Source organism: Hemibagrus wyckioides, linkage group LG16 (assembly GCF_019097595.1).
Source record: "Hemibagrus wyckioides isolate EC202008001 linkage group LG16, SWU_Hwy_1.0, whole genome shotgun sequence".
Lineage (NCBI taxonomy): Eukaryota > Metazoa > Chordata > Actinopteri > Siluriformes > Bagridae > Hemibagrus > Hemibagrus wyckioides.
This window is the reverse complement of record NC_080725.1, coordinates 5,234,641-5,256,684: the sequence shown is the minus strand read 5'-3', so window position 1 is coordinate 5,256,684 and position 22,044 is coordinate 5,234,641. Positions and strand designations below refer to the sequence as shown.

Here is a 22,044-nt window from a genome sequence, read left to right as displayed (position 1 = left end):
TACTGTTTTATAGTTTATGATCAGCTTACATCTAGCAGGGGTCTAGTTAAAAAATAAGGTTCGTTTAAGGTTATTTTTTGCATAGTAACATAAACACAGTTCAAGAAATGCACACCTCAGGAAATCTAAGATTAAAATGACAATGAAACAGGCTAAGTTTCCTACTTATTTTAGAGTTATAACAGAAGTTTAATTATTGCATGACATGAGATGAGACATGAGTTCACATTTTCATTCTTTACACGCGGGGGTGGATTCGCAAGGTGAAGAGAACACAGGAAGTTTGTGACAGAAAAACCTACTCTACATTCTGTCCTTATTTAATTCTCTCACCCTCAACCACAAGCCCCAGGCAGAAGAAAACATTTTCAGCACAGATACTGCATGTGAGATGCATGGGCTAGTTCAAGGTGCTTTAATACTGGACTTTATCTGAGGTGAAGGTCCCTGGTGAACAACCAGACAATCTGGAGTGATCATGGCTGTGAATGCAGTCTTCATGTCTTGTCCATTTGAAAATTTAGTCTTGGATCTGTCCATTGTAATCAGACACGCACCAATTCACAGGTCTGTTGACTACTCCTCATGCACAACTGACTAAAAGAGCTTCAGATGGATGGGAAAAACATTTCGTAGTAGAGAAACCTTGTCATACTGGCAGATATGTGATGAGTGTAATGATGATGTGGAACAAGGGACATTGTGGCAAGTGAGAAGGTTCACTGCTATGTGATAAATTGTTCAAGGAAGGTCACCATCATATTTTGCTTAGCAAGCAGATGATTTTCTGTATTTCTGGTTGATCTGGGGTTAGAAATCTATTTAATAATCTCATTTAATATGTGATAGGTGTCTTTATATTCCCAAACCTTCATTAGATTCAGAGATTCAGAGATTAGACTGAGATTAGTCTAGATTAGAGATTACACTGAGAAGCACTTTATTATAAAGGAGACACATACAAAGTTAAAATCAACCAAAACAGAGAAAACACAAGAACACACAGTATAACCATGTTAAAGAGAAAGCTCATGAATAAACTGAGGGTGCATATAAACAAAATAGAAAATCAGCAGAACTTAAAGGCTCATAATTCCTTCAGCAAATCATGTGTTGCTGAATTTACTGGGTTCAAACTGTACACTGTGATGTGGAAGTGGCTGGAAGAGGTCGAACTAGAATTTGGGCGATTGCGACCTCTGCTGGCAGGGAGGTGTAATATTTCATGTTACTCAATAGTAATAGCACTTTCATTTACACGTCATTAAAACTTCATTCTTGGTATCAGATACGTTTGTTTCACTTTGCACTGTTGAAGAACTAGACCTGAGTCGTAGAGACAAGTTTAGGATATATCATTCCCATCAGCAGTAGACTGGCCACCACGGACAACTGAAAGACACCAAAAGCAGTAGTTTATAATGTTACATACGACAAACCATACGAGAATTATGACAACTCATGCAGAACATTATCGGAAAGACAAATATGGATATGTAATAATATGTATAAACACAAACTTACTGCGACATTGGTAGTAAACCTCGATAAACAAAGCAGTGCCAATCATTAAGCCCAAAAGGGTCCCAGTGACAATAAATCGCACAGCTGACCCTGTAAAGATATCAGTACTGATAGAACCTGTAAAGATAGGAGCACTGAGTGAAATCACAGCTAAATAAAACAACTCACATGCACTAGTTTGATCCAATAAAGGTCCACATCAGACAGCAGGTAAAAGGCTCACCTTTTTGGAGTGTGATGCTCTTCATATAGAGTGTGTGATTGATTGAGTAAAGGGCACGACAAGTGAGTGTTTCTCCTTCTGTCCAGTTTGGCTTGCACAGCTTCAGAAAGCTGCTCATATTGCTGGACTCATGATGGTGAAGAAGCTGAGCTGCTCTGATCCATGTGAAGTTCACCTGCTGTGGTTCCAAACCCTGCAGAGAACAGAGCAGCTCCACACAGAAGGAGTTAGTGCTGTTCATCAGCTGCAGGGTGAGAGATGGTGCAACTGCAGAGAGGGAGAGAATATTGAATGCAGTGAGTCATGATGGTCATTTCCTCAAGCAACCATAAATGTAGCGCAGGATTTATGATGGAAACATTATATTATATTCACTGCTAGTATAGTGAGTGGCAGAGGAACTTTCAAGAGCAAGTGAAGAGTAAAAGATGATTCTAATTACCTTTAACTTTAAGCCTCACAGTTGTAGAATTGTTCTCTGTTGGTGGTGGTATTAATTTGTTCGTCAAATATGTATAAACACCAGCATCACTGCTTTCAACACCTGTTATATTCAGCCCTGAAGGTTCTGTATTTACTTTAAACTGAGGTTTACATTTAAAGACATCAATTTTAGTATGTTTAATAAAATATATACATAAACTCCTTCCATCCTTCTTCCACTCAACTCTGGTCCTGTTACTGTGCTTGAACACTAAAGGACATGGTAGAAAGACGGAATCTCCACTAGACACTGTAATGGTCTCTGCACCTAGAGAGTGAAAGAGTAAATTAGTATTGCACAATACAGTCATGAAGAAGGATGCATAAGGAGCTTATAACTGGTTTAATGCAAATACCTACTCTCCAACTACTAGAGCTGGGCAATATGACAAAATTATATTATTCATTTTATAATTTGTTATGGTACACTTTCTGAAAAAAGTAAGTATTTTTGGTGTTTTTCTAAAAACATTTACTGGCTAACTCAGTTATTACTCACAGTATAAAGTTATTGCATGTTAAAATCACATTTTTATTTTAAGGAGCCAGGACTAATATTCCAATGATACAATATACAGTACATTTATTAGGTTGACAATTTTCACTTCCTCCATGTAAAAATGCTTCTAATACAACAAGTACTTTTAATGAAAACAGAAAAAAGTAAGTTAAATTTTGTTTAATGTTGTTTTTGTTATTGATATTATAATATGTACAATATTTGTAATTTAGTTATTTTTATTAACTGGCAGTTGCAACATTTTATTTTATTTTATTTTACAATGACAGATTGCATCTATTTTTGTATATTTGTTGTATACAAATGTTCATCCACACTGTGATGTGGTTTAAAACTAAAGCAAATGAAAACAAACCCCATTATTATAGATTTATTATCTATATTTTAAAACCTAAAGATAGAAATTGACTCATCTTTAAAAAAAAAAAATGAAATAGCTTACCAGTGTTTGTAGAGCAGCAAACAAGAAGAGCTAGAAGAAAGCACAAGAGCTGCCCTGAAAACATGTCTACAAAAGGTTTTAAACAATTTCTCACAAATGCGTTGTGTGTATTTAACATGTATCCTATATATAGACACACACATACACACACACACACAGTTACATTACATCAGTTGCTTTCCAGTAATTACAACATCATTCCAGGTTAGCAAGATTGCCTAAAGATTATGGTTAGGGTTTCAAATCTCTAAAGGACAAATTTGGCAGTATTTAGTTAGCATATATAGATTGAGACTTCTTGTAAACACAGATACACACAATCAAGGAAAAATAAATAAATAAATAAATAAATAAATAAATAAATAAATAAATAAATAAATAAATTTAATCAGTTCAGTTCTACTTTCTGAAGAAACCAACCTAGGAAATGGTGCTTCCTGTACAGGAATACAGCAAACACAGGCAACAGTATTTCATCACAGAATTACACAGAATTACAAGTGACAAAAGCAAAAACACTCTTTATAATGTAATTCATAAAGTACCATTTTTCTACCCGATTTACTCATACCAGAACCACACACACTGTGAGCATACATACAATCAGTGTTGTATAAAGTACCCAAAGGCCACACTTGAGTAAAAGTACAGGTATTTTGGTAGAAAATGACTCAAGTAAAAGTCAACCATTATAATTCTACTTGAGTAAAAGTCTTAAAGTATCTGAAATAAACTGTATCAAAAGTTAAGTAGTAAAGTAGTAACTTTTGATACTTAAGTACAGTTTATTTCAGATACTTTAAGACTTTTACTCAAGTAGAATTATAATGGTTGACTTTAACTATTACTACTGTATCATTTTTCTACTGTATTTTCATGAATGTATTCAAGTATGGAAAGTAAAAGCAGAAGTAAATTAATAAAAAAAAAGCAAGACTGTAATAATTTGGAGAATCATGAATTTTATTCTGTATTGCTTTCTTTCTTAAACTTCTCAATAAATGCACCACCAAAAAAATAAGACTTGCATGAAAGAAAAAATAGGCCTTTAGAACTGTATTGTAATGAAGTGTACAGTATCAGTGTTTCCATACATGTGCATCGGGGATTTTTAAGAAGGGAGATTTTCTCTGCGTTTTGGCCTTTCGTCCACATGCTAATGCAGTTTGAGGTCGTTGAAAACGGAGCTTTTGGAAAACTCCTTCTAATGTAAAGATTTTGTAAAACTCCGTTCTCCGTGTTGTGTGGACGGGGCAAACGGAGATTTTGACAAATTGACATCATTGTCTGTGTGCCAGTCTCCTTGATTTGACGTCAGCTTTGTTTATGAAGATATTTTGTGCAATAGCAGACTTGCGTAAACTAGTGACTGTGTTAACGTTTCTTACTGGACTTTTTACATGCATGCACGTACACGCACAGTTACTCACACATTACGTTCATGAACAGAGGGGCCGGAATGTAATACGAAGCTCACTGCTGCTACATACAAAATTCCGATAACACACACAACGAAAATGCCGAACAGAAAATGTATTGGAGTAAAAAAAAGGAAAAAAGGAAAATCTTTGTATGGCAGTAAAGAAAGCAACATATTACACAATACACCACTTTTCGGAGGAAATCATAATGAAGTCAGTCTGGTTTTATCTGCAAAAACAGAAAAAAGTATGACAGTCAGAAATTTTGACAGATTCTCCAAGATGCTCAGAAAAATGAATGTCCCTGTAAAAGCTGCACTGAAAACTGATGCATTTTTATATACGTGTGTGTGTGTGTGTGTGTGTGTACTTACTGAGGTATTGAAAGTAAATTTCGATGAACATAGCAGTGGCAATCAACAAGCCAAAGAGGGTCCCAACGACTATAAAACGAACAACTAAACCTGTAAAGATATCAATAGTACGAGGCACACTCTTTATTCTTAATTGGATACCATAGGTGGGGCAGCAATAAAAGTTATTAAACCAATGAACAATTATTATTATACAAATTAAAACTACCTCGAAATATTGAAATAAAATCAGATTAAAAATTCATACCCGTAAATTCCACTTCTCTCTCAGTGCACTCAGTAGAGGACATGATAACCGTGATTGGTTTGCTCAGTGTTGTGTGATTCACCCAGCAGTAGTACATCACCTGCTCTTTTATGTCTGCAGACAAGTGAAGGTATGACAAAAGGCTGTAGGACCCATCTGTGTTGTTTCTGTAGGTCCAGTTGATGTGAGAAGTGCTCAGAGTTTCTTCATATGTCGGTCTTTGAAGTGCAGTGTTCATGTAACTGATGTATTCTCCATCTCTGAGCCAGGCCTGCTTCAGATCAGCAGGGTAAAAGCCCTCAGAAGCACAAAGCATTGTGGGAGCTCCATCATGCCCTCTCACACATGCCACAGAAACAGAAGGAGATGCTGCAAAGGGAGGTTGGGGTAAGGGGGGGGGGTGCATGAAACATAAACTGTCCATCAAAATTTGTCTATCAAAAAATTTTGTTTTAGGTCTTTCATTTGAATTAAACAACCAATCCAAAACAATAACAGCTATAGGCAGAGGGGGGTTACCTACAAATATAGCTTACCTACAATTATTCAGCCCAGAAAAATGATCTAACAACAAAACAACAAACTTAATCCACAATAAGTCTCTACTTTGTATAAGGCTACTTGTGGAATTCAAGTCCCTTTTCATTAATAGAGTAGACTAATGGAGTATTCTGAACTTGCTTCAGGTCAGAATTTTTATTCCTCTCACGTTTTCGCACATCACTCCACCCTCCGTGAGCTTCCTGAACCTGTCAGCTTCCACCTGCACCACCAATAGCTTAAATATCATTAATGTAAAAAACATATGAATGTATTTTTGAAACCCTGCTCTGCATCACGTTCCCTTTAAGCTAATAGTATGGCTTGACTTGAGCCATGAAAATTAAGAGGTTTTTTTATTTTTATTTTTATTTTGTCATGTAGAGCAAAGAATATTCACAGGCAATTTGTAAGGTGTAAATGTTACAAACAGAAGAAGACTTTCTTGTGATAATGTTTTTACACAAAGCACAATATATGTATATAAACAATTATAATTACATGTTGATGTGAGGGAGTGAATGAATAAATAAATCAATAAATAAAATGATTCAGTTCTTACCTGTTACATGAATGAATGTCCTCTGGATTAACACGCAGTGTGTAGGAGGTGGAAAGTATTGAACTATTGTACACGTGTAATCGGCAGAATGATTTATCTGAACATTTAGCAAGTCAAACGATATTTGCTCCGTTTCTGGAATCCATACAAATCTGATGTTGTCATTGCAGATCTGTCTATTCCAGGACTGGTTTAAATACAAGTATGCACACAGTAAATGTTTTCTTCTCAAATCTACTGCAAAAGCAACGCCCTTGCTTCTGAGACAACAGTTCTGTTTCGAATAACAGTTGATGCTAGTTGACGATCCTTTGTGAACTATCTGTGTGGAATTAAACTGACTGCAAGTCCATGTTTTCACAGCTGAAAGAGATTGTTAAAAGTGATTCAACATTGTTATGCTGTTTATGTGTGAGTCAGATGATTGTTATTAACAGTGAATAAGTATATGTAAAGGTGTTGTAATAAAAGACAGGAAGTTTTAAGTTTTAAAACTTGAAAAAATTGTACATATGGTTTATTTATTTATTACTAAACCATTGCTATGTCAGTAACTCGATGGACAGGAAGTAAAATAAATGCAGTACCTGAGAAAAAGGTCAGAAGCAAAACCCCCCAAATTTGATGTACTATCAGTGTCTAAAAATTAAAAGGAAAAAAAAAATTTCATTTTTTGAGCTAAGGCATTTTTACACAGTTAGTATACCAGGTGGATATTAAAGTCATACACAGCATCAAGGATGTGACTTCTTGCTGAAAGAAATACCACAGTTAAAGCATGTGAATAGCAGGTAAGTGATGTTCTGGATATAATTTGCCTCAACAAACCACACTGTGGTGCACAAAAATGTTATAAATTGTTATTGATAGCACTTACCATTTTAGCAACTTATAACGTAATGCTTCCTCAAAAAAGTACACGGCAGCATGGCTACTGACGAGGATTTCCTGCATAAACCACAAACAGATCAATACCGAGAAAGGAACTTGCACAATTCAGTACGTAGTCTATACTTTGACCTTTTATAAACAACATCTTAGTAGTAGGCAAAGCATGCTGTAAAGAAACATCATGTAGCTAGATTCAGGTTACATTATTTACTTTCGGTTACTCTTGAGCTCACACGCACTATTGTAGTGCTGAGAAGTACGAGTATCATTCTACAGGACTCACAGGCTACAAATGGAAAGTTTGGGTCAGCCGCAGCAATTCTTTGAAATGCTGTAGGCTATTGTGCATAGTGTAGGTATGATGACAGTGTGATGATTTTGTGGAAAAAAACACACAAAATGACCGATTTTCAATATAATGTGATTGTGGATTGTGGATTTTACCTTTTATCACAGCCTTGGATATTTCAAACATTAGTAACAACATTGACTTTGATGCATGTTGCCCCATTGACTGCCATTATAACAACATTTTTTGACTGCACAGCCATAACACTATATATTCATTCATTCTTGATTGTTGGTGGAAATGGTAAAATTAGTGATTTTTACTGTTTACAACCAAGTGGCCCCATTAACACTTTACATAGGCCCGTGCGTGAAATGCTTCTCTTTTCTTGATGTTAAAGGCAGTACATAATTTATTATGAACCAAAATGCAAGTCAGTGTTGTTACTAACCTTTGACATGACCAAGACTGTGATAAAAGGTAAAAAAACAAAACAAAAAACATTATACTGAAAAGAATTCATTTTGTGTGTTTTTTTTTCTCCAAATCACTTAGGAAATTGGCAATCAAATTTTTTTTTAATTATTTAATAGTTTTGACAGCAATTTAGTCTTAATTTAGATTTACAGGTGGAGGCCACTGACATTTGTTTCATGTTTTCTGACTGTTTTTCACTAGTTTTACATTTGGTTAGAGTCAGTGTCACTAGCATGAGACGATACCTGGACCCTACAGAGGTTGCACAGGCAATCAAGCTCCTCCAGGATGGCACATCAATATGTGCCATTGCCAGAAGTTTTGCTTTGTCTCCCAGCACAGTTTCAAGAGCATGGAGGAGATTCCAGGAGACTCTAGGAGAACTGGACAGGGCCATAGAAGGTCCTTAACCCATCAGCAAGACTGGGTATGCTTCTTTGTGCAAGGAGGAACAGGATGAGCACTGACAGAGCCCTACAAAATGACCTCCAGCAGGTCACTGGTGTGAATACAGAGAGGAGGTGCAACAGCTAACAGCCTGGTGTAAGGCCAACAGCCTGTCCCTGAACATTGACAAGACTAGAGAGATGGTTGTTGACTTTAGGAGAGCACAGAGTGACCATTCTCTGCTGTTCATCAACGGATCCTCTGTGGAGATCATCAAGAGCACCAAATTCCTTGGTGTTCATCTGGCAGAGAACTTCACCTGGTCACTCAACACCTGCTCCATCAGCAAGAAAGCCCAGCAGCACCTCTACTTCCTGAGGAGGCTGAGGAAAGTCCATCTCCCTCTCCCCTTCCTGACTGTGTTCTACAGAGGGACCATTGAGAGCGTCTTGAGCAGCTGCATCACTGCCTGGTTTGGGAACTGCACCGTCTCAGATTGCAAGACCCTTCAGCGGGAAGTGAGGACAGCTGAAAAGATCACTGGAGTATCTCTCCCCTATATCACGGCCATTTACACTACATGCTGCATCCGCAAAGCAAACAGCATTGTGGATGACCCCACACACCCCTCACACACACTCTTCACCCTCCTGCCATCTGGAAAGAGGTACAGCATTTGGGCCCTCACAACCAGACTGTGTAACAGTTTCTTCCCTCATGCCATCAGGCTCCTCAACACCCAGAACTGAACTGTACAAAATTCTCTCTCTCTCTTTCTCTCTCACACACACACGCCCAGTACTGAACTGTACATAACTACATAACATACGCATGTCAGGCTGCTATATATATATATATATATATTTATATATATATATATATATATATATATATATATATATATATATATATATTTATATATATGCATGTTCCCAATCACATATGTTATTAGTTACCGCATTTCATTTTATTTTATTTCATTTCATTGCACATGTTCTTTTTTGGTGCTAAGTGGCCTGTTTTTTGTGTTGCTTTCTTGTACTTATTGTTTTTGCACTGTCTTGTCTTTGCTCTGTTTGCACCTAGTTGCACACTTTGCACTTTATGTGGCTAAGACAAACTTATGTCCTAGCTCTGTGGTGTTGTTTTTTTGTGTTTGAACTATACGTTGTATGTTTATTAGCACCAGGGTCCTGGAGAAACATTGTTTCATTTCACTATGTACTGCGTCAGCTATATGTGGTTGAAATGACAATAAAAGCTTCTTGAATCTTGAATGTCTCTGACCAAACAATCAGAAACAGACTTCATAAGGGTGGCCTGAGGGCCCAACGTCCTCCCTGTGCTCACTGCCCAGCACAGTGGAGCTCGATTGCCATTTGCCATTGAACACCAGAATTGAGAGGGCCACTACTGGCACTGTGCTTTTCACAGATGAGAGCAGGTTAACCCTGAGCACATGTGACAGACATAAAAGGGTCTGGAGAAGCTATGGAGAATGTTATGCTGCCTGTAACATCCTTCAGCACGACCAGTTTGGTGGGTCAGTGATGGTCTGGGGAGACCTCTACAGACTAGACAATGGCACACTGACTGCCATTAGGTATCGGGATGAATTCATTGGACCCATTGTCAGACCCTACGATGATGCAGTGGGTCCTGGGTTCCTCCTGGTGCACAACAATGCCAAACGATACCATTAAATGGTCCCCACGCTCGTCTGACCTAAATCCAATAGAACACCTCTGGGACATTATGTTTCTGTCCATCCGATGCCACCAGGTTGCACCTCAGACTGTCCAGGAGCTCAGTGACGCCCTGGTGCAGATCTTGGAGGAAATACCCCAGGACACCATCTGGCATCTCTTTAGGAGCATGACAAGACATTGTCAGACATGCAAATAAGCATGTGGGGGCCATACAAACTTCTGGATACTGTTTTGAGTTGCTGCAATAAAATTTCACTTTGTTCACTTTGATTTTCGGAGTGTCTTTGAATTCAACCTTCTGTAGGTTGATCATTTTCATTTCCATCAAATAATGTACCATCCTTTCATTCCTAACACATTACCCAGTCCATATCAGCATAGATATCCAGCATGAAATTTTGCCACATTGAGATCTGATGTGTTTTCAAAGTGTTCCTTAAATTTTTTTGAGCAGTATATATATATATATATATATATATATATATATACAGTAATACCTTGACTTACAAGTTTAATTTGTTCTGTGACCGAGCTCGTAACTCAATTTGCTCATATATCAAAGAAAATTTCTCCATTAAAATGAATTGAAATGCTATTAATCCGTTCCAGCCCCCCAAAAACCACACCAATTTTTTTTGTTACATGTTTTTAAATAAGAAAAATGTACTTAATAAATAACAAATAATGTATAAAAAAAATAATAATACATAATAAAAAAGAATGTAAAGAAATAAACTGGTTTTATTAAGTGTATTTACCTTGAAGATCAGACGAAGATGCTGGCGGAGGTGGAGGAGATTGGCGGAGGAGGGTGGCGTTTTTCATTTAATGCTCTATCGCTTAACTTAACTTACTCGCTACACACTTAATGCTACAATTAATTACAGTGAAACCTTGACATATGAGTGAATCAACTGTGAATCAACTTACGAGTTTTCCGAGATACAAGCCGTTGCTCAGTCGATTTCGGTAAAAGCATTCTGCTCCTTATTGTTTATCTAATACATACCTGAAGGCAGCCTTTGTAGCTAAGTCCACGGACTTATTAACTTCTCTACAACATGACACACAGACCCTACAATATTAATATTATTAAAACAGGCTGCTTAAAATAACAATAACTTGTTAAAACTTACAAGGTGATGATTTATTTAGTTGGCTGGCCACGCTGCTGTAATTTCGAATGAACCAATGGTAGAAGTTTGTAAACCCCGTTGTAACTCCTTGATATTGGTCAGTTCAGGCCAGTCTATAACCGCTTTCACTTTGGTACACACCAGAACAGAGAAGAGTCTTGATTATGGAGTCTGATTAAATGGTGGGACCTGTCGAGCAGTGCTAGAGGATCTGAGGAGCGTGGAGCAGCATGAGAAGTGATAAGTGCTTTGAGGCAAAGTAAAATAAACAAGTAAGACAATAGTTCTGAAAAATTAAAAAATTAAAAATTCCTGAAAGCAAAATAGCATATTGAATCACATGAACTGAATAAAAACTTGTGCACAAAAAAAAGAAGTTAGAATTTTTCTGCTTTGAAATTTGATCTGAATGGGGGAAAAAATCCTTACAGCATTTACAAAAAAATACAATCTTCATTATTTTTCAGCCTCACAAATTCAGGTTGAAAAAATTCAAGTATTAAAATTCAGGTTGAAAAAATTCAGGCATTAATATACGGGTCGACAAAATGCGAGCCTTCAAATTCAGGTCGAAAAAAATTCAGGTCTTAACATCCGGGCTATTACAGGAAGAGCAATGGATTGCCGATTTTTCGGGCCCGTGTCGCAGTGCACTTTAAAGTGTACATCCTGCTCCCTGTGTAGTTCACTTGGAGGGGAATCACTTGCCGATTGGAACACGGCTCTTATAATTAACCTGCAGAAACGGCTCTGAGGAAGATTGCGGGCTGTGAAGACAGTGGATCATGGGCGTGGCTAGGGCTAATCATCATCAATAGGGCTCGAGACCCGAATGATTTTAATCTAGCCCAGAATGTTTTATCCCGAGTTTTGCCACCGGAGTGTAGAGGAATTAAATAAATGTTGATCATTTTTGATGAGCACTGTTGCCGTTTACTGTGCACGATTTTGACTGACATCTCTCTCCGCACACACACACACACACACACACACGCGCGCGCGCGCACACACACACACACACAGGCCAAAATACCGCCAGAGTGTATTTTAATGTCCTACACCTATCGGTCTGCACAGCGCTGCTTTCACACCACGTGACTAAAATACCTTACAGCCCCCGAGCGGGACAGCAATAAAAAAACGGTCAGAAAACACAACAATCTTATTGTCCAGAAAAAAGTCTAACTTTTAATTTTTAATATTAACACAGTTGATAAACTGTCCAACCGGCCCACTGTCTTTGATTATGAAAACCCCTGACATAGGGACCCTTTTGAATATGACTCCATACCCAAGACATACAAAAGCCATAAATTAAATCACCCTAAAGATAGATCTTAATAAAATGCTTATCTGTAAATGCTGTAAGGATTTTTTTTTTTTTCATTCAGATCAAATTTAAAAGCAGAAAAATTCAAACTTCCTTTTTGTGACAAGTTTTTATTCATGTGATTCAATATGCTATTTTGCTTTCAGGAATTTTGGCACTATTATACTTCCATACACAAGTAAGACTATGACCTACTTAAAATCGTCGGTAACAGTAACTCAGTGAACTCTGTCCACCACAGATTTTCAGGTACATGAGTGGAAATGTGAGCAGGATCAAAAAATACATCAATTCTAGTTCTTGTTGAACATAATGTGCTTAGAGACCTAATCCTGAAAATTTTGATCAACAGTAGTTTTATTATTTTTATTTTTTTTGAGGTTATACATTACTACAGTGATAGACTCAATGTGATAGATATCAGTCTATCTCTCTCTATGAAATATTTATACTGTAATTTTATACATTTTTGTCCTAAGCACTTTTTAAAGCAAAATTATGCCCATGATGACATTAAGCATTGATTGATTTCTCACTCAAGCAATTTTTTTTTACCATATTAATAAATTTGCATGTAAATATGAAGTGTACACCGATCAGGCATAACATTATGAGCAGTGAGAGGTGAAGTGAATAAGCCTGATGATCTCCTCATCATGGCACCTGTTAGTGGGTGGGATATATTAGGCAGCAAGTGAACATTTTGTCCTCAAAGTTGATGTGTTAGAAGCAGGAAAAATGGACAAGCGTAAGGATTTGAGCGAGTTTGATGAAGGACCAAATTGTGATGGCTAGACCACTGGATCAGAGCATCTTCAAGGTGTTCCCGGTCTGCAGTGGTCAGTATCTATCAAAAGTATCCATTAAGTCCTATAAGCATCCTTTAAGCCTCCATGGGCCCCACCATGCAACTAACAGGACTTAAAGGATCTGCTTCCATCATCTTGATGCCAGATACCACAGCACACCTTCAGGGATCTAGCAGAGTCCATGCCTCGACAGGTCAGGGCTGTTTTGGCAGCAAAAGGGGGACCAATACAATATTAGACAGGCAGTCATAATGTTATACCTGATCAGTGTATGGAAATATCTCTTAAGACTTAAGCTTTGCTAAACACTGAAACAAAACTGTGGTCAGCTTTTTTTTCTTTTTTTTTTAACCAAAATACCAAAACTGCTTTACAGATCTATCACCTGATAAAAGGTGTTACAAGAAACTTGCAGGGAACCAAGTGGTGCACCATTTATCATTTATTTATAATAAACAATATTTACAGAGATGACACTGTTAATCTGGTCCTACTTTAGAGCAGAAACACTGACAGTGTGTCCACAGTTTGTGTTACAAATATAAAAAAGTGCCTAGTAAATAAATAAAAATAATAATAATTCACTGACACCAACACTGGATTTTTCCTTTTTTTTCGTGATAGCACTTGCATAGGTCTTGCTAGTTCTCATAGATACATTCCTCTCTCTGAGTCTGGCTGACTGTATGTGGAGTCTGCCTGACTGTATGTGGAGTCTGCCTGGGTGTTTGTGGAGTCTGCCTGGGTGTATGTGGAGTCTGCCTGACTGTATGTGGAGTCTGCCTGGGTGTATGTGGAGTAGATCTGGTAGTACTTCTGATATTTGTTTCGATGCCAGGCTGAGCATTCCGTGGAAGTGAAGTGGGGTTTATTGTAGCGTTGGAAAAAGTGAAGTTCTCGTAGATTTTATTTCTGTAGACTATAGCTCCATTTGCATTCCTTTTCTTACCTACAAATTTACACAGAGACAGACAATTAGAGTGACAAACAGAATTCTCAAACTGCATGTGTATTAATAGAAGCTTGTCTGAAGTGCAACAGTAGAAGTGGTGCAAAAATGCTCTCTATTGCCATCTAGTGGAGAATTATATAAACATTGCTCTATGTTGAACTTAACCTCCTACAACCTGGTGTCCACATACGTAGACATCACATTTATGGTTCCATAATACTTAATTCTTTGTAACTGGAACCTGCTGTACACAAAAGAAGTGGCTTCATGTTCAAAAATATCTGGTTATTATATTTATTGGTTCCTCCAAATAGCTAGAAGAAATCTAAAATGCAAGCCAAACCAAAGCTTGCGTCTTAGGAGGTTAAAATAGGTTCTAAGTAAGGAAATGTTATTAGGAAAGTTACATGTTCCTCTTTTAAATGATCTAATCTTTCATGTGAACTGGAAACTGATAATTTCCCCTTAATAAGGTTACTCCAGTGAAAGATTTTTCCAGAATCAATAATTAAAATCATATGACTTATAATTATCATGTTGAAACCAGAGTAGCAAGATACAATCCACTGTGAACTATATATATATATATATATATATATATATATATATATATATATTATCATGTTGTGAATAATTGAGATGACCTGACATACTAAGAGTGAAGTAGTGACTGAACTCACATTTGAAGATGGCTACACCAAGCAGAAAGAGGAGAAGAAGCCCTGCACATGTAACTACAATGATTATCCAGGATGCCACCCCATCTATACCTATACACACACACACACACACACAAACTAACAGGTTATTCAAACTATCAATACAAATATATATAAAATATATACAGCACAACCAAAAAAAAAGTTAGCTTCCGTTTTTGTGTAGTTTTTGTAAAACCCCTTATGAAAAAAGGTGGGTGGAGTAAAATGAGACATTTTAAGAATTCCAGCCTCCACAGTCATTTTTGCCGTCACATCTTGACCCGAAGATCTTTAAATATCATGTAGATGATCATCTTTATCTACTCTATTATACACACAGATAGACTTGCTACATATTGACACACTTTTCCTTCACAATATATTCTTCATTTAGACACTACTAATAATAATTAATAAAAGTGTCGCTAACTACTGATGTTATATATATATAAAAAAAAGAAAGGCCTGGTGGAATCATGGCATTAACCAAAGGGAAAAAAAAATAAAAATCGAATAGTAAATTATAAGCCGAAATATTATCATTGTGAGTTCATAATATTTAAGCCCTTTATAACACTCAAGTAGAATGGCTTCCTCTTCATTATACACATGCTTAATAAACAGCATATAATATAATCACAAAATTGAAAGACAGCATAGTTTCAGAATCAGCCACAGAAATATACCCACTCAGATTAATAAATAAATGTATTTGTATATCTTATACTGAAATCTATATTAGAAAACAATGTCCTTAAGATTCGCTTATTCCAGAGGCCCAGATACCTAACAAGAGCCAACTCTGATGCAACAGGAGGATCGAACATTGATGAAATGTGAGTGCATGCCAAATTGACCACATCCTCTTCTGAGTGACACCCGATAGTGGAACTATGTGTATTACAGGCTTCATTAGGCTGCACGTGTCATTAAAACCTAAAACAAAGAACCGAGCACAGAGCAACACAGAACCTGAGCATCTGCCCCCGCGTTATGGGCTCTATTCAGGGTTTGTGACTTAAGTCTAAAAGTTATAACATATATTTAGACACAGGTTATGCAGCTGCTTCGATTTTCTAGATCTCCACATTCAGGTTATGCAAATCATCTATGTGATCGCCTCGAGGTTGCAGAGTAGAAGCGTCTAAAACGGGACTTAAGAAGGGATCCATATTATGTCAAAACCACTTGCATTTCTAAGCCCAAAAGAATAATTAGGGATAGAAAATGAGAACTGAAAAAAAAAAGGAAAGCTTTTTTTCTGTCAAGTATAATATAAAATTAAATAAACAATTAGATTAATAATCATATATGATACTATATAATGATGTGGTGTCATGCTGTAGAGTATTTTATCAAGCTTTTAATTCACCATGCCAATTTTATAATTTCCATGTTATTCTGCAAACTTAAACGTAATTAATAAATTATTCCATAATTAAGAATAAGAATAAGAAAATAATGTTTTTGTTGACTTTAATAAGTGTCATATTTATGAGTAATATTGGCTTGCATTGCATTTTATTGCATTGTGTTTATATATATATATATATATATATATATATATATATATATATATATATATATATATATATATATATATATATATATATATATATATATATATATATTCTCCATTATGGCTGTAAAATGTAATCAGAGAATTGTGTGCCCTCTTTATTACAGCTCTGGAAAAGGTACATGTATTGGTGAGATGAAGACTTTTGTTCCATTTTTTGTGAACTGCTGACAATATTTCTCCTAAATTCAAAAAATTACCCAAGATCACGCAGCATTTGCAGAGCTTTAATAACTGAAATAAAACTAAATGCAAATAATTTGTAAACAAATTGTGTTAATGCTTTGGCTAAATAACATTAAGAAATCAGTATTTGGTGGAATAACCCCGATCTGCGTGCGTTTTGGCTCCATGCTCTCCACCAGTTTTTCACACTGCTGTTGGGGAACTTTATACCACTCTTTTTGCAAAAAAGCAAACAGCTCAGCTTTGCTTGATGGTTTGTGACCATCCATCTTCCTCTTCAATAAGGTTCAAATCTGGAGATTGGGCAGTGGTCTCTTATTTTTTTTCCAGAGCTTACGCTCTCTCTATATATACACAAAATAATCAGGCGATTTTTGCACTGTGTACAGTTCTGTGTAAATTTTATATTTTCTATTACACCCTATTTATACTCCATATGTTTATTATACCATTATATGTCTTATCATATTTTACTATGTTCTATATTCTCTGTTTTCTGTTGTTGCACTGCAGGACAAATAACAAAGTAAAACCATTTCACTACATCACGCATACTATAATATGTACAGGACAAATAAAGAACGTTGAACCTTGACATTATTTCTTTTAATACCTGCTTTTCATTCAAGGACCTCTCTGGTTGAATAATGATGAGAGTGAGAACTTTAGCAAATGAGACTCTCACTTAAAATAAAAAAAATTAAAAAAAATTCTGAAGCATAAAATGTGTCACTACTTTGCATATGACAGGTTTGAAACACAGCTCTGCGCAGCACAGTTATGAAATACTTTTTCTTGAGTTAAGTTAGGGGAAGAAACATATCAAGGGAAATCATGTGACCAAGCAAGTGATGAGAAGTATTCAGTAAACAAAGCTGTGAAGAAATGATTGGTGTTACGTGAACAAAAGGCCAGAGGGAAATCAAAACTAAATCGAAATCTAAACTGTCTGCTTTCAGGCTAGTTACATGTCTCACATCATCTAATTTGATCCAATAAAGGTCCACATCAGACAGCAGGTAAAAGGCTCACCTTTTGGGAGGTTTAGTGGGAATGTGATGCTCTTCATATAGAGTGTGTGATTGATTGAGTAGAGGGCACGACAAGTGAGTGTTTCTCCTTCTGTCCAGTTTGGCTTGCAGAGCATCAGAAAGCTGCTCATATTGCTGGACTCATGATGGTGAAGACGCTGAGCTGCTCTGATCCATGTGAAGTTCACCTGCTGTGGTTCCAAACCCTGCAGAGAACAGAGCAGCTCCACACAGAAGGAGTTAGTGCTGTTCATCAGCTGCAGGGTGAGAGATGGTGCATCTGCAGAGAGAGAGAGAATATTGAACACAGTGACATTTCCTCACGCAACTATAAATGTAGTACAGGGTGAACAAGACAAACAATATATAAATTCACACTTGCTAATGAGTAGCAAGTGAAGAGTAAAAGATGATTCTAATTACCTTTAACTTTAAGCCTCACAGTTGTAGAATTGTTCTCTGTTGGTGGTGGTATTAATTTGTTCATCAAACACGTATAAACACCAGCATCACTGCTTTCAACACCTGTTATATTCAGCCCTGAAGGTTCTGTATTTACTTTAAACTGAGGTTTACATTCAGTGACATCAATTTTAGTATGTTTAATAAAATATTTACATAAAATCCTTCCATCCTTCTTCCACTCAACACTGGTCCTGTTACTGTGCTTGAACACTAAAGGACATGGTAGAAAGACGGAATCTCCACTAGACACCATAATGGTCTCTGCATCTAGAGAGTGAAAGATTAAATTAGTATAGTGCAAAAATCCTGCTATGAAGAAATGGATAGGGAGCGTATAACTGATTTATAACACAAACACCTACTCTCCAACTACAAGGGTTGGATAAGATATTAAAAAAATATATTATTAATGTCATACATTAAAGTCTCATTCTGAGAAAAAGCATTGTTAGTACCATTAACCATTAAGTTATTATATGTTAAAAGCTGTTTATTATTTGTAGGTTAGTGCTAAAAACACTCTAAACTAAATATTTGGATACTCGTAGTGGATCACGAAGGCTGTTCACCTTTAGTGATTAAATTTCATGATATTCCGTGACTTTATCCTTAAATCCTTGAGGACAGTTTCTTGTACATGCCAGAAAAGCACAGAAAATCATTTTTATCCTTTAAACAAACACAAAATTTGTAAACCTATGGCTTAGAAACAAGTATAGGTTGCTATAATCAAACTAATTCAAAGAAGTTCAAGTGTTATTACTTTTATTTAGGTAATGAATTAAATAGCAGTGTGTCACTATTTTGTTTTTCTAAAATTACGCACGGCTTCTTTAAAAAGTGTAACTGTATAATGCAATGATCTATTCATAAAGGTTCTCAAAGCTGGTTTGAAAAGAAAGTTAAAGGGAAACCAACAAAAATAGACTTAGCCCCACAACTAGCGTGTTAGAAAATGACTATTCAGTAATGAAATATGGCTTTTTAAAAAAGACAAAGATACAACAGCACATAAATCAAGCCAAAAGGGAGAAGAAAATCTCTTACTGGTTTTTGTAGAGCAAAAAGAAAGAGCAAGTAGAAGGCACAAGAGCTGCCTTGATGACATGTTTCCCCACAAAGGTTTAAACCGTTTCTCCTCAAATGCGGTAGCTGCGTCTAATAGGTCTAGCACTCTCCTACACACACGCACTCAAGTTCTGCCCAAGTGTACTAACACCTCCAACCCCCAACATTGAATGACGAAATAACCGCACTGCTTTTTCAGTTTATCAAGACTCCCTACAGAAAACCCTTTAAACAAGATTTACACAAAAAAAAAAAGAAAAACTAATAAATAAGAACCTACTCATAAACATAATATGATTGATCTCCTAAGGATTTCCTTGCTACTGCTTAACCATTTGTGTATATAAAGAAAAACAATGTCTTAAACACAGATACACCCAATGACATCAGGAAAATATTTTGAAATGTTTTGTCTTAGCCTCTGTTAGTTCTGCTTTCTGAAGAAGCCAACATGGAAAACGACACTTTAGAATACAGGAAATGCAGGCCACAATATGACATTACAGCATTTCGAAACATTGGCTAAAAGTAACTGAAGAAGAACATTTGGTGAGATAAGTTCACCGCACATCTAGCCAGTACTGGTGATTTTGTAAAATGACACAAGGTTGCTGTACAATAAATCTAATGTGTGGGTGCTGTTTCTACTTAACATTGTCACGTAAGAGTTTATTTTTAGTACAGTGCAGTACTTTGACTTATTTACACTCATTGTATATTATATAGACCAATTAGATTTCCATGTCCTTCCTCCTGACAGCCATCAGACTGTGTAACTCTGTCCACAGCTCATCTGTTTAACTCTTCTGTAAGTTTCTGCACTTTTCTCGCACAGAATTTGCTATAACTTTTACCACTTTTGAAGTGAACTCTTGCGCCAACAGACTTATTCATTCATTCCAAAGCATTTGTATAATTGATTATTTTTAACACCCTTCTGCTGTAATATCGTCTAATGGAAGAGCATCTGATCTTATTGGGAAATGGTCAGTGTGGGTGTAAGTTTTCATTCCAACCGAGCAGAAGCCACATCTGAGCCTCAACGTATTTAGCTTACTGTTTGAACTGTTGAGCAAAGCCCTTAACCCTTTCTGCTCCAGGGATGCTGTATCATGGCTGACCCTGTGCTCTAACCCCGGCTTCACATGAAGAAGGGATATGTATGAATTTCACTGTGCTGTAATGTATATATGATAAATAAAGGCCTCTTCTACTAATACTTCTAATAAATTAAATTGTAGTGTTGAATTATTGTAGCCCATTTGACTCAAGTTTCAAATCTAGCCATGGGGGTCACAGTCCAGTGACTTCTGTGTCAGTCCCAAGCCCGGATAAATAGAGAGGGTTGTATCCGGTGTAAAACATTGCCAAATATAATCATGCGAATCGTCAGTACTCTTAATTTCATACCGGATCAGTTGAGGCGCGGGTTAACAATGACCGCCATCAGCGCCGTTTACCTACAGGGCACCGGTGGAAATTGGGCTACTGTTGGTCGAAGAAGCAGAGTGGTGATAGGAGCAGATTTTAATGGACATGTTGGTGAGGGGAACACAGGTGATGAGGAGGTGATGGGCAAGTTAAGGAAAGGAACCTTGAAGGACAGATGGTAGTGGACTTTGCTAAGACAATGGACATGGCTGTGGTTAACACTTATTTTCAGAAGAAGGAGGAGCACAGAGAGACTTACAAGAGTGGAGGTAGGAGCACACAGGTAGACAACATCCTATGTTGAAGACAAGACAAGACAAGACAGTGCAGACAAACAACATATAGGCCGACTTTGTGCAATGAACAAGACAATGTGCAAAGAACAGTGTATACAGTGATTGCAGATATTAAAGTGACACATGTAAACAGGATTAAAGTGGCATGTGCATGCAAACAGGACAATTTAGTGTGTGTGTGTCTGACTATGTCCAGCACAGTTCGGTTCTTTTTTGTGCATCATGTAATAGCCCAAATATAACCTCACATCCAAACAATCCACTCACTTGTTTTTTTTTTTTGTTTTTTTTTCTGCAGGACGTGGTTAACACATTTTTATCCTATAGTCCTGATAGCATCAGAATTACTAATTATGAAAGCCAACACCTATGCACACATATAAAGAGGGTGGAAATTATGCTGATGGAACGTTGCATTAAAACAAATATATAAATATAGACAGAAGATCAGTAGTTATTTAGGAATTCCTGTTATGTACATTCCTATCTCTCAGATAATTCATGTAAACTATTCATTCTGTATTCTGTACTCAGACCCCTCTAAAGCAACCCTGAAGTAAATCAGGCCCCCTTCAAATGTCTGTGCAAAAGTATTTTGGTCTATGCAAAAGTCTGAGGTTTTGAGAGCTGCTGAATTCATAGCCCTAGTTTTCTGTCACCATATAGATAAACAACTATAAATTGCTTTCCCACAATAAGGTCAACATTTTGGGTAGCACCATGGCAGATAGAGGCACTGGGGCACTTGCTATTATGCTTTAGAGCTTAAGGTATTAGGCAGCAGGAATATATATATATATATATATATATATATATATATATATATATATATATATATATATATATTGCCAAAAGTATTCGCTCACCTGCCTTGACTCGCATATGAACTTAAGTGACATCCCATTCCTAATCCATAGGGTTCAATATGACGTCGGTCCACCCTTTGCAGCTATAACAGCTTCAACTCTTCT

General features: G+C 36.6%; 2 protein-coding genes across 8 annotated transcripts; both read right to left on the bottom strand.

Annotated features, from left to right (window-relative positions):
* Positions 1-399: 399 nt before the first annotated feature.
* Positions 400-9,205, bottom strand: LOC131366584 (uncharacterized). 2 transcript variants are annotated; one of them, XM_058411166.1, is made up of 6 exons: positions 4,988-5,374; positions 3,193-4,842; positions 2,190-2,498; positions 1,748-2,014; positions 1,525-1,641; positions 400-1,392 (listed from the first exon to the last, which is right to left on the bottom strand). In XM_058411166.1, exons 2-6 carry the CDS (start codon positions 3,308-3,310, stop codon positions 1,346-1,348), a joined length of 858 nt encoding a protein of 285 aa, XP_058267149.1. In that variant the 5' UTR covers positions 3,311-4,842; positions 4,988-5,374; the 3' UTR covers positions 400-1,345. The 2 variants fall into 2 exon arrangements, with proteins under 2 accessions (XP_058267149.1, XP_058267148.1); XM_058411165.1 differs by lacking the exons at positions 400-1,392; positions 1,525-1,641; positions 1,748-2,014; positions 2,190-2,498 and adding exons at positions 6,337-6,699; positions 6,924-6,975; positions 7,214-9,205 and having other exon boundaries at positions 4,020-4,842; positions 4,988-5,077; positions 5,235-5,603.
* Positions 9,206-13,791: 4,586 nt separating this feature from the next.
* Positions 13,792-19,696, bottom strand: LOC131367316 (uncharacterized). 6 transcript variants are annotated; one of them, XR_009206927.1, is made up of 6 exons: positions 18,848-19,696; positions 18,432-18,545; positions 18,237-18,272; positions 17,815-18,093; positions 14,997-15,086; positions 13,792-14,313 (listed from the first exon to the last, which is right to left on the bottom strand). XR_009206927.1 is itself a non-coding variant. In XM_058412664.1 (5 exons), exons 1-5 carry the CDS (start codon positions 19,384-19,386, stop codon positions 14,006-14,008), a joined length of 1,047 nt encoding a protein of 348 aa, XP_058268647.1. In that variant the 5' UTR covers positions 19,387-19,684; the 3' UTR covers positions 13,792-14,005. The 6 variants fall into 6 exon arrangements, 3 of the variants coding, with proteins under 3 accessions (XP_058268647.1, XP_058268649.1, XP_058268648.1); XR_009206926.1 differs by having other exon boundaries at positions 19,326-19,693; XR_009206925.1 differs by having other exon boundaries at positions 18,432-19,687.
* Between the last annotated feature and the right edge of the window lie 2,348 nt (positions 19,697-22,044).